This window comes from Sander vitreus, chromosome 10 (assembly GCF_031162955.1).
Source record: "Sander vitreus isolate 19-12246 chromosome 10, sanVit1, whole genome shotgun sequence".
NCBI classification, from domain to species: domain Eukaryota; kingdom Metazoa; phylum Chordata; class Actinopteri; order Perciformes; family Percidae; genus Sander; species Sander vitreus.
This window is the reverse complement of record NC_135864.1, coordinates 14,703,660-14,716,646: the sequence shown is the minus strand read 5'-3', so window position 1 is coordinate 14,716,646 and position 12,987 is coordinate 14,703,660. Positions and strand designations below refer to the sequence as shown.

The 12,987-nt window shown below is 38.2% G+C and overlaps 2 protein-coding genes across 2 annotated transcripts; both read right to left on the bottom strand.

The window, feature by feature from the left end:
- Positions 1 to 291: 291 nt before the first annotated feature.
- Positions 292 to 5,380, bottom strand: LOC144524851 (uncharacterized). The gene is made up of 4 exons (XM_078261366.1): positions 3,342 to 5,380; positions 2,946 to 3,067; positions 2,330 to 2,385; positions 292 to 1,901 (listed from the first exon to the last, which is right to left on the bottom strand). Exons 1-4 carry the CDS (start codon positions 3,951 to 3,953, stop codon positions 1,549 to 1,551), a joined length of 1,143 nt encoding a protein of 380 aa, XP_078117492.1. The 5' UTR covers positions 3,954 to 5,380; the 3' UTR covers positions 292 to 1,548.
- Positions 5,381 to 5,930: 550 nt separating this feature from the next.
- Positions 5,931 to 12,905, bottom strand: yif1a (Yip1 interacting factor homolog A (S. cerevisiae)). Its single transcript, XM_078260428.1, has 9 exons — positions 12,824 to 12,905; positions 12,312 to 12,363; positions 10,872 to 11,113; positions 9,313 to 9,417; positions 8,587 to 8,665; positions 8,453 to 8,510; positions 8,202 to 8,357; positions 7,307 to 7,400; positions 5,931 to 6,884 (listed from the first exon to the last, which is right to left on the bottom strand). The coding sequence occupies exons 2-9, from the start codon at positions 12,340 to 12,342 to the stop codon at positions 6,726 to 6,728; spliced, it is 924 nt and encodes a 307-aa protein (XP_078116554.1). The 5' UTR covers positions 12,343 to 12,363; positions 12,824 to 12,905; the 3' UTR covers positions 5,931 to 6,725.
- Between the last annotated feature and the right edge of the window lie 82 nt (positions 12,906 to 12,987).

Here is a 12,987-nt window from a genome sequence, read left to right as displayed (position 1 = left end):
TCATAATTTATGTAAAATATTTTCGTGGATGAAAAATACATTGTAGCCTTTTTTTGATGGAGAACATAACATATAAATATCTAGCAGACTGTTTGGTCCAGAGGCTGTGATCGTTATGCCCTCTAATAGTTTAACTTGTTCGTATAAACAACAACAACAACAACAACAACATTGTATACATGATGAAAATACCCAAATATATCCTATAACAATTTGTATGGTAACAAACTGCAATGCATCCTAAACAAAACTGAATATAAAAAACAGGTAATTTAATTCACAAGAACGGCATGACAGATATTATGTTAGATTTCAAAATCTAAATTGTTTGAAAATACATAACATTTACAAACAGAAATTCAGTGTACCCTGAAATGTAAAGTGATTTAAATGGCAGTGAGTTCATTTTGCATTTTAACTCAAAATTCCAATCAAACTATTCTTGATTGAAGACAATTTAGCTTAGCTTACAAGATCATATATCTAGGTTTTAAAATCCACAAAAAATGTGAAGACATTCAGTAACATGAAATCATGTACATAAAATCAATTCTAGCAAACATTATCTGGAGAATGACAATGGGTGTAAAGAAATCAATTAAGAAATAAAATCAAAAGTACTTATATTGTTGTAACTGAGTAGTGCTTTCCCACTTTTTGAGCACAATCTACATTTGCAACTACATCATAAATTAAGTATTTTTTAATTAAGTATTATACTCAACAAGGCAGCATTTTCAGAATAGGTTACAGTAACAGTGGCAAGATATTCATCTTAGGTTTGTTTGTAATTTGTTTTCTTCATAAAGTAACCTCCATGAAAACCTTCTCATAAAGAAAAGATGGTCCCACTTTAAAGAATTGGAGAAGAAATGTTTGTTAAAACCTATTCATATTGAAATGGTAATAGTGTGGATGTTAGTCAAGAGCTACTTTTATACTTTTCTTGTGCAGGTTTCAACGCTATATTAATCTTAACTCATTCATTTTTTAACTAACCCTAACTTGGGAAACATCTTAACCGAGAAACATACTTCTACTTGAGTTGGAAACACTTTTTCCACCCCTGAGAATGAACTCAATGTGTTAAAAAACCACAGTAGAAAACCTAAAAACCTGTAATGAAGATCATACTCTATTAATACTTTCCTCTCAGTTTTGAAATCTCAGAGAACAATTTTGTCCACATTTTTCAGTTCAACATTACACTCTCAAGTCTTTGTCCTGGTTGTGATTATATGTATTGTATGGTATAGTGATAAAATCAGCTCCTGCATTGAAAGTGCCTGAACACATATTAAGTAATGTGATCCATTGTCTGTTAGTCCATCAAAATGTTGATCTATATTTTTACCTAACTACAAAACAAGCCTTAGGGTAGTGTCAACGTCTCAGGGAGAAGCAGCCGATATGCCAAACATCATCACTCCATCCATTATCACTTAAGACTTTAAAACATAAATCCCCATTTATGTTGCTTTGTTGGAGTATTTGCTTACAAAGAATTGAAGCATTGCATCAGTTGCAATTGTTAAACAGGATATAACATTAATATCCGCCACCTGCCAGGTCCAGCAGTGACCCAGCAGCCTCCTGGGCCTCGGCATCGAGCTGAAGGATCTCCACAGTCTCCAGGTCCAACTCTGTGTCACCCGGCAGGACCAGGTACTGGTACTGGTGAGACTGGTAATAGTGTAACTCAATGTACCCACTGTCTGACAGGGGGTCCTTCTCCATCTCCTCGCTGACCTCCCCCTGGTGGTATTCAACTGACTCCATGGTGACAAGCTCCTCGTGATCCGGGGTCAAAGGGCACGGTTGGTTTTCAGAGAAAGTTGGGTTATCGGTGGTCAGGATTTGGGGTGAGGGCGTGGAGAGGAGGAGGGTGTGAGAGAGAGGATCTGCATGAGAGAAAAACAATACATCAAGCAGAATATGAGTCAAAAAGTAATACATTAATATTAATAACTTGTTTTCAATCAGGCTGGTCGAACAACCAGTAGTCAGATTCTTTAGTGAGCACGTGGGCCCATATAGCGCATAGGCTCGGAAATAAAACGAGGGGACATAAAGGAGAGTAAGCTAGGCTATTGCTGAGTTGCCAAGGTAATAGAAGGTTGTTGCCATGACAACAGAACACAAACACAGGAACAATGTTGCATGTTGAGAAAGCTGCAGACAGGGAGAAAAGCTGCAGATAATAAAAGTATCACAGAGGGCTGTTACTTTATTGATGAAATATTGCAGAATAAAAATATGTGTCAAATATGTAAGTTCCTGTGCTATTTAAGTGACATGAGCCTGCTGTGAGTCTCCCCTTATCACTAACCTGACATTTCCATAGAGTCGCACACTGCAGGCACCCCAAATTCAGCTCCTTCCAACCTGCACACAATATGGCAAGATAGTTAGACTACATACATGTAGGTTTTATACATTTGTTTAAAGTATACCTCAGTACAAGTGTGTGTCATTAAAATGTAAAATTATTGAACACACAAATAATATTTTACTTCACTGGTTAGAAAGCAATGTCACTAAAGTAATATTTTGTTTTCTGTCTAATGATTATTTTTCTTCCAACCAACCAACAGAAAATAGTGAAAGATGCCCATTTCAATTTACAAAAGCCCAATTCTTCTCACATTTGAGAAGTTTGGTGCTAGTTTGGCTTTTTTCTTGGATAAGTGACTACACCGATTATTAAAATTGCCAATCATTTTTTTTGCCAACTAATCGTTTCACCACTAATATTTAGTATTGACTTTTTATCTATTATCAAACTCATCTAAAGAGGCAGTCAACAGAAAATGAATAACTTCTTTAGTCATCAAATAAATACAGTATACCTAACAATTTATGGAGTTAATGTTGTATATAAAAGATTAACTCATAATGAAAAGAATTTGTTGCAGCCTTGTTGCACAAACTGTGATTATACTCACAATGCAGGCTTGTTTAACAGATTGATGTTGGTGCTGTGATAACTGTGGGTCTTCCTCAGCACCTCGAGGAGCACCGGTCGATACTCGGGACACACACACCACAGAGATCCCTTCCCCACTGACTGAAACAAACATACAAAAACACTTGAAACATTTCAGTGGCCCATGTAACTCTGACACAGTAGACCATATAACAACCTCAAAAAACATGTGGAGTACATCATTTCCCTGTAGGACAGTTTAGTTGCTGACTCGACTACTGAATCCAGAGTGTTGCTCAAGGCCATTTCAGTGACATGGATGCTTAAACATCTGTCCTATAATTTAAGCACAATCTCTTTACTCATTACATGACCTAGTTGCTCTAAATGTGGTAAACATAAGTCATGTCCCCACCTGGCTCTTGTCCCTCTGAATGCGACGAAAGCTCTTGCTCAGGGACAAGTTGTGTCTAACAGAGTTCCTCCAGCCTCCAGAAGCTGTTCTGTAGTAGGGGAAATTGTTCACAATCCAAACATAGATGTCCTTCACTGGAAGCCTCCTGTCAGGTGAGTCTTCTATTGCCATGAAAATCAGACTACTGAAGGAGTACGGTGGCTTGGACGAGGCAGGAGGAAGAAGTTGGGTAGGTGCGGTGGACTCTAGCTGAGGCAGTAGTGTCATTTTGGGAAGGGGCTGCAGCGGTAGGAGGTTGCCCCTCTGATGCAGCCAGTTGAGGCAGGTCAGGTCATCCTGGTCAGTTATATTCCCTGGGCTGAGGCACTGTATGTTTTGTCCCTCGAAACACTGAGATGCTGTGCAGTGTGAAAGAGGCGAGGAAGAGTTATTAGACTCTGCTGTTGCTGGAGAAAGTGAGGTAGGAGATGGGGGGAATGAAATAGGTGAAAGTGGGAGTGAAACACGGCCATTTGAGCAGGTTTGTTGCGGCGAGGAGGAGAAAGGCAGGGACCCTCCAAAAGTGGTAGGACATGGTGACGAGGGTGGCAGTGTATGAGAGCTATTCTCCATTTCTCTCCCAGGAGGAAACTTTCAGGGTCATATAGCTGTACCACGGCTGGAAGACATGACAGAAATCAATTAAAGTTACTGCTGAAAGGAATGATTCATGCAAATCAGGATTAAGAGTTGCCTAACTGCTGCACATGTCCACACTGTACACATATCTGTGTGTTGATACAGATACTGTTTATTCTATTACTTTGTACATTACTTTGCACTTTATTGCTTTTTGCACTTCTGTTAGAGGCTACTCTACATTTCTCAGGACCTGTTAGGTGTAATGACGATAAAGCTGAATCTCATCTAATTCAATCTAAAAGTTGTCAATTTGCACTCAAGACTGAAATCAAGTCGAGTCAGTTTTATTTATATAGTCCATAATCACATAGCTACGTATCCAAGGTTTTAGACTAAAATAGTTGGGAAATGCGGGAGAAAGTAAAAGTATTTCAGTTAAATGTTAGCTAACCGTTCCCCTCTGATGAGCATCCCCTAACCACCAAACGTACAAAGTCCAAAATGTTAGGCACAGTAACCATCTCCCGTTTTAATACACACAAAACGTGCTCAGTGGACAGGTGCAGGTCTGTTAGAAAGTCATTGTTACTCGTAGAGGGTGCAATCGATTAATTGCGTTAAACAAACTAACAGTAGACTTACTGCGTGTAAAAATCAAATTTATAACGCTCTAAAAGTTTGTATGTAATGCCGCATGGCTCCTCAACGCAGTTCAGGATGCAAATGGCGGAACAATATAAAGTTTCATTAAGCCAAGAAAGCCGCCTTTTCCGCTCACAGGTGATGTGAGCTAGTGCTTCAAAATGCATATTAACTAGTTACTCACCAAATTACCAAAACGATAATCTTGGCAGAATTCAGAGTTCATTAAATGTCCAAAACACGTCATTCAAGAGTTAAAGGTGAAATTCTGGTGTTCAAAACTAGACTCGGAATCGGACACCTTTCCCTCCGTGTTCTGTTACCGTCTGAGGTCTCCATGGAAACGGAAAGGACGCTTTGCATTGTGCGCGTTCCAAGGCGCGCTCCCGCAAAGACAGTCTCACACCAACCAACAGAGGGGAGACAGTATCCAAATCCATCAAGACAGTAAAGTAAAAATAGCAATACCCTACCCAAATGTAAAATACCTCATAAGGTATTAAGTTACTAAATTTGCCAGTAGTATACAAAGAAGTATTCAGATTTTAGCATGACCAGTGTAAAAATAGTGTTACAAGTAAATGTCCTGCCTGTAAAACTGTAAACGAGTATCAGCCAAATGTCCTTTAAATATCAAATTATCGTGGCCGGGTTGGTTCAATGGGTAGAGCAGGTGCACATATACTGAGAGGTTTATGCCTCAACGCAGAGGTCCAAGGTTCGAATCCGACCTGTAACAATTTCCTGCATGTCTTCCCCTTTCTCACCTAGTTGTCTTATCATATAAAGGCTGAAAAGCCCAAAAAAATAATCTTTATATATATATATATATATATATATATATATCAAATTGTCATAGAGCAGCTTAATGGCTGCTTTTGTCACATAATATATCATACTATTTGATTATTATTACTAATGCAATAACGTCTAAGCAGCATTTTATTGTTGTAGCAGGTCGAGCTGAGACCAACGCTAACTTTTTTACTCTGTTGGGTGGTTTAAACAATAAAAAGGCAGATTTTATTTTTATTTTTTTTTAGAAACGTAGTGAATTAAGTAGCATAAAAGGGAAATACAAGTAACTTAAAGTGATACTGAAGTTTAGTACTTGAGTTAATGAACTTGGTTAATTTCCACTATTGCAAATAGCTTACTGAACAATGCCAGCTCTACTAATGCATGTTTGCATGTAACACCTTATAATGCACTTATTACTTTATAATTACATACAATGGATGACACTTGCTGTAAAAATAATATCTCTCTGAAATGTAATAAACATAAATTCCCACAACAACAAAAAATTCTAATGCAACATGCCAGTACATCAAACTTGTGCATAAGCACAGTAATTATAAGTTTATTCATTTAAGCTACTTCCCCCCCTTTGAGAACAATTGTAAACTTTGCAACACTTATGTCAATGTCATAGACTGTTGGATAAATACTGAGCTCTGGCACCATCTTTAGAAATTAAATCATATTAACTGACACAAATCAGCATTATTCAGAAGGAAAGAAAAATCAGATACAACAAATAATAATAAAAAATGTCCCAAACTGTTTAAATTGAATACACAAAGCTAAATATATTTATTTTTTTTCTACAAAAAATTCAAACATTGTCATGCTCTTTCAAATGTAGATAAATAAAATCCAAGACTCACAAGAGAAAGGGAGATAATGCAGCAACATTACCATACCAGAAAGAAATTGTACTTGAATCATGTATGTATGTGCGTTTTATGTCTGTGTGGTATTTGTATTGTCTGTATGTCCGGTGTAAACATTGTAGAGCAACTTGAACTGAATCTGAGTTATGATTAAACAAGCCCTTGTGTTCAAAGTTAGATGGCCAAAATAAGCATTTGCCAGAGTGACTGTACACTAATGGTGAAAAAACAACTTCCAGTGAGACATTTTCTGTGTCACAATTTGAAGCCATTTCATTTTTAACATGTCCATCTGACAAGTTCAACACACGCTGCAGTTTAACACGGTCTTCATATGTTTTGAGTTTACTGACAAAAAAGCGTATAAAGGCAGGTGTATAAACACTCAATAACCAAATGTTTGGGTCATACACACTTGGACTTCAGGTTATTTAATGCCTCATGGTCACCTGACCAAGTGAGAGGTTAACCAATATATAATGATTGGCTGAAACACTGCAGTAGCCACAGTTATATAAAGGCGGAATTGAGGTTTGGCACTTGATCCAGTTACCATGGAGTCAGGGGAGAGAGAGGGAAGGATCTTCATTTTCAGAGATCGAACCTGAGAAGAAAGAAACAGCTTTAAACCTGCAATATCACGCTAACATAAAGTAGGTTTTTCAGTAAAATATTATAGCATACATAAGACATAGTACATATGTACATAGTACATAGTAGTAACTACATGTACTATATTACATGTATTAATGCAGTACATTATGCTAAATAATGCAGAAAGCTGATATTTTGTTGTTGCACTAGACATCTATCCTAAACCTGAGGATTTGTGTGGATTAGCTGTCCTCTTTTCTTTGTGTATTCTGCATATTTGTTTCTTCAGTCTTCTCTTTTTAAACACAGAGGGAAAGAACAATTGAGATGGAAAAAACAGCATCAACTATGTAAATATCTGACCTACTCTGAACATAATTAATTATAATTACAATGTATTTGGTTTTCTGTTCAATGACTCAAAATACTTACAATGAAGAACATAAGGGCACAAGAGGACCAGGCAAGAGCCACGTAATACCCATCACTGCCAAACAGTAAACCACACAACACTGTGAAGATCATCCTAAAGGAGAAGCATAAAAAATATATTTATAATGTTCTTCAATATGAATTAATGCAGTCAACAAAGACCTTGTAACATTTAAAAATGCCTTCCACTGAGCTGAATCAGAATAAATGTATCTACATCTTTGATTTAACAGCTAATTGGTTTGGTTATAATACAAGTTTAAAAGGTGCTCTAAGCGATGTCCTCACTATCCGCTAGCTGCCTGTCCCCTGAACACACTGTAAAAAAACGCGGTCTCTGTAGACAGCCCAGGCTCCAGAAACGGCAACAAAAACAAACTGGCCAACCTGCACCACCAAACATAACAAACCGTATTCCAGCGTACCAGCCAATAACCGACAAAATGGGGCGCCCGGATAGCTCAGTTGGTAGAGCAGGCGCCCATATATAGAGGCTTACTCCTCGACGCAGCGGCTGCAGGTTCGATTCTGACCCATGGCCCTTTGCTGCCTCTCTCCCCTTTTATGTCTTCAGCTGTCCTGTCAAATAAAGGCCTAAAATGCCAAAAAAAATAATCTTAAAATAAAATAAAAAAATAACCGACAAGATGGATTTTGGGCTGGGGGTTAGTGCGTGGAAGCACGGAAGGGAGGGGGAGGGGACGGGATGAGGAGGAGGAGGGAGGGGCGAGCTAGCCTCAGCTTTGTTTGACAATAACTTTGAACGTCAACAAGAAGTAATGTCACCCAACATTGCTTAGAGCACCTTTAAGCTTTGGTCTCACACTAATCCTCACAATGATTGGCTTTGTCAGTAAAATAGAATTATATTCATCTTAAGTGCCATGACATTTACCCAACATATTTGTAGCCACTGTAGGCAATGAGATCAAAGGTTGAGAGGTCGCTGTGGACTGTCAGCAGGTACAAACTCAACAACATAACCAAGACCTCGATGATGACCCACACGAGGGCGGTGCTGGCACACAGTCCAAGAACCTCTGGACTGAACCTTTATACAAAGACAATACACACTCCTTATTAATTGATTCAAAAAATATTTAATGCAAGTCATGAAGTAAATTTAGATAAGGAAGAATAGCTCACCGTTTTTGAATGCCGAGGGCCATTCCAGCAAGTAAAATGTAGGTAATGAAAGCCATTGCTTAAAGACAAAAAGTACACTTAATACATTATACATAGCTCTGCTATGGATAATTTTGTATTTATAGAAAACGTACTCGGTATGTAAAGATCCGGTGCATTCACATCCTGTCTTGGAGTCAGTGGAGTGTCCCTATGGTAACGTACTTCCCAATCCTACACACACAAATACAGTAAGAATCACCCTGCAGAGTCTAATAGTGTTATATGCAAATTATGTATTTTTTTCCACCTGAAAATTGGTTTAGACAATCACTATATTAAAAAAGTTAATTTACATGTGATAAGATTAGAGCTCAATGATAAATTAGGAGTATCAGTAGTAGTAGATTTTAATTAAGAATGGAGCAAATACTGAGTAAAATATTGCACTTAACGCAAAATAACATGCTGTGGGAAAAGTCCATTAGGACAGGTGCGTCTTTAGTATGCCGTTTTGTGACCCTGGTTTTGTAAGGCGAGTTTGTACTCCGTACAGTTCGTACATCATCAGGGCACAGAATGTTTGGAGTGCTGACATAATTTACAATCTCAATAAGTTGTGTACTAAGCGTATACAGTGTGTTTTTATAACCGCACTGGCAATCACAGCATTCAGATGTTCATAAATAAACCTGAAGGGGTGATTAAGTGGCTGATTATCTTGTTTGCATGGTTAAAATGTGATAGGTTGGTGAAAATATGACACTATCAAGAAAACTAGAGAAAGCTATCAAGCAGGTTATGCACGCTATTAAAATGTTTTGTGTCATCCTGTACGTGGATGTAGGACAAAGTCTGATTGGATGAATGGCTCTGATTACCTGATGTGTGTAAGGGAACATGAGGATCATAAGTTTCTTCAATACATATCTAGTGTCGACGGCAAAGAAGTATTTCAGCTTGTTCACAGACATGAATCTGCTGATCTGAAAGGCAATGGAAGGGCAAACATTAAAGTAACAGATGAAGAGTACCAAAGTTAATAAATACAGTTGAGTCATAGTCATTTTAAAAAGGGGACATATTTCAGTATTCAGTTTCCTACTTGTGTTTTGTGTTTCAAATGTTAACATGCTTTAATGTTCAAAAAACACACTATTTTCCTCATACTGTCTTTGTCTAAAACGCTCCGTTTAAGCACCTGTCTCTTTAAACCCCCTCCTGTAAAGCCCAGTCTGCTCTGATTGGTCAGCGTTTCCGGGTCTTCTGCAATTGAGCACTAGGAGTTTCGGCACCGTCATTGCTAGAAGGGGGGCACGGGGTTGGGGTTTCCATTGGATCAGAGTACTGTCACGTGGTTGCCTGTTAATGCCAATTTCCCAGCCCTTGTTACATGACCAATTAATGTTTCGATAATGACTATCCAAATTCTGATATAATGGAACCAGCACTGGAAGTGTGGCAGACTGAGCTTGTAGAAAATGTGTATTGTATTCGGATATACCATTTTTTATTTAATTAATTAAATTTTAATTTAATTAATTCAAATATTAAATTAATAATGATTGTGTTGTTTTATGCTATCAGTTTTTTATGTTCTATCAGACTATAACTACTCGAGAGTCTGCTCTTGAGACTTTCGGGACAATTAGGGCAGGATTAGGGATTCGGGACAACTGCTTGGATTTCGGGAATGTCCCAAATTTTTCGGGACGTCTGGTCACCCTAATGTCAATGAAAGAACACATCCGTGTGTTTCTCTAGCTTGAAAAACTTCAAATAATGAACTTCTTAAAAGTCAATTTTTGGGACAAAAATTATATTAAATGGCATAAAAAAACTTGCATGAGGCGCCCGGATAGCTCAGTTGGTAGAGTGGGCGCCCATATATCGAGGTTTACTCCTCGACGACATGCGGCCCCTTGCTGCATGTCATTCCCCCTCTCTCTTCCCTTTCATGTCTTCAGCTGTCCTTTCAAATAAAGGCCTAAAAATGCCCAAAAAATAATCTTAAAAAAAAAAAACTTGCATGAAGGAAAACGTTTGACGTTTCACAGTAAAGAAAATTGCTGTATATTACATTACTCTGTACTCCTGTTTAGAACTATTATCTTATCACATTAAGGGCCAGTCTGTGTCTAGATCTGTATGCCTGGTCAAACTTCAAAACCTGGTAAAAGTGTGTATGGGTCCCTCAACTTGTGATTGAATCACACAAGACACATTTTTGTGGGAGGTTTAAAGTGTAATGGACAATTCTGCTTCCAACCTGTAGGGGGACAGAAGTGGGAAGAGTTCTCTAGTGTTGCTTTAAAGTCATGCCAATTGCCCAATCTAGGCCTTGACCTTTTTTATACGCTACTGGGTTAACACCCCATCCCCGCATACAGTAGCAGATCATATCTGAAGGAACCCCATACATATCATGACCTTTCCTTACCTCTTTGTTCACCATATCCTTTCCTTGGTTGGCTAATGAGGAGCCATACATCATTGCAGCGTTGGCCATTGGGTCAGCAAACAGATCAGGTCCAGCACCTCCTTGCATGTTATTTGAGGGTTCTGCCATATTGTACCCAGGAGTGTAGTATCCTTGACTGTTCATTGCTGGTGCTACAGAGCTGGTGTCATCAAACAGGACAGAATCTGCTGTGGGGGGAGCTGCACGAGCTCTCGGTTTAGCTGTGGAAAAAATGGACACAACGGAGTAAATAGAGGGCATTTGAATTTATATTAACTGACTTTGTTGATATTTCATGGAGTTACAAGCTTATTATCCACATTATCAAATATAAACATACACTGAAATCCACCCAAATTGTTTAATCACTTAAGACATTCCAACCATATCAGGTCTTTCCCCAAGTAAGAGAGAAACAATACTCTTTGATGACCAAGATAACATGAGGACATTGTTAAAGGGATAGTTCTGATCGTTTGAAGTTGGGTTGTATGAGGTACTTATCCATAGTCAGTGTATTACTTTGGACAAAGCCAGGTGCAAAAGCGTATTTTAACCGCCTAAAAAAAAAAAATCAATATCCGTTAAAGTGTACGCTATATTTAGAATATTTTCACCACTTTACCTTGACATCAGACAGCCCTTTCCTTTCCACTGAAGTCTCCCTCGGCAAAAGTTATTCTTTTGTATACTCGGTTCATAAATGTGTCATCGTGTCCATAGAGAACTGCATTTCGTTGTTGCTGTCATAATCATTCATTTTTTTATTATCTTGTATTTGTCTCTTCTATAAACCGCTGAAAGTCTGATCCAAACTGCTGATCTACAGCTTCGTTCAACTTCATGGACAGTTTGGAGGCGGTAGTTTGTGGTGCTGTTAAATTGTATTGTCTTATTGTTTACAGTAAAATCTTAATCGTGCTGTTTGTTTACATGTGTACAAACGTATATCTGTACATTGTAGTCAAATATTTATGTTAACCTTGTTTTTAGCCATATGTCTATTTTTGTGTAGGTACTTTGAGAGCAACAAAAAGCTGCAGTCACATTCCTTGTACTGTAAGTGTTCACATGGTTCACACTTACTTGGCCATTAAAGCTGATTCTGATTGTATTGACTAGTGTCTCTAATATTTTGTCCACCCCATTTATATCAACTAGGGTAAACATAACCCAAATGCAGGTTTTGCAAGATTTATTCAAGTACTGGTATATAAGACTGCATTAGTTTCACTAATAAACTGGGATATTTTAGTGTAACGTTAGTTAGATCACCAGTCTTGACAGCAGTTTGCTGAGCTCTGTGTGTCTAGCTCTAGTAAGAAAATAGGAAGTAGAAAAACTATGGGCGGATATTTTGCAAAGTTTTACAGAACGGATAAGTGATGGTAAAACACGGTGATTAATTTTTCCACTTACTTGCTCGGTACCCCTGATGTGGCAAGTCCATTATGACGTTCGCTGACGTTAGCTTAAAATAAAAACATTGACACGTTAGCTAACGCTACATTTTATTTTATTGAACGCTTAACGTTAGTCAGTTAACGTTACATTGATTTATATTTGGTCAGATAGCTAGCTGATTAAAACACTGTGGTATTATACCACAGCTTACATTGATAGCATTAAAGTAGGTAACGTTACATGACATCAGTAAGAGGCTAGCTTGCAACACTCTTTATGCAATCTAACCTACGTATAAACGTATTATAAAACGTTTACCACTGCTGCTAACGTTACCAGTTAATGTTAGCTACCTAGCTAGACTCGCGAGCTAAGTTAATAACATCATATTTTAAAGTAACACTCAGTGCAGCCGCACCGGTGATAAACACATATTCAACAGTGGCATTTCAAATGTCCACGCAGTTTGTCTGATGGATAATGTTCTGATCATGAAGTAGCTAAATAACGGGCAGAAGAGCACTTACCTGCACAGCTAGCTACGTGGATACCAGACTGGCCCGGCTGATCCCACCCATGATCCACTGCGGTTGGTTGACTTCAGTGTGCCTGCGTGGCAGAAAACGATGTTAGTACACAAACCATAAAAGTACACAGTTGTAGGCTACTAGCTAATGCACAGAGCGAAGTG

Coding starts and splice junctions, on each gene's coding strand:
- LOC144524851 (XM_078261366.1), bottom strand. CDS start 3,953: ATGGAGAATAGCTCTCATACACTGCCACCCTCGTCACCATGTCCTACC. Junction 3,068..3,341: donor TTCAGAGGGACAAGAGCCAG/GTGGGGACATGA, acceptor TGTTTGTTTCAG/TCAGTGGGGAAGGGATCTCT. Junction 2,386..2,945: donor CTGTTAAACAAGCCTGCATT/GTGAGTATAATC, acceptor TATTGTGTGCAG/GTTGGAAGGAGCTGAATTTG.
- yif1a (XM_078260428.1), bottom strand. CDS start 12,342: ATGGACTTGCCACATCAGGGGTACCGAGCAA. Junction 9,418..10,871: donor AGGATATGGTGAACAAAGAG/GTAAGGAAAGGT, acceptor ATTGCCTTTCAG/ATCAGCAGATTCATGTCTGT. Junction 8,511..8,586: donor ACCGGATCTTTACATACCGA/GTACGTTTTCTA, acceptor TTTGTCTTTAAG/CAATGGCTTTCATTACCTAC.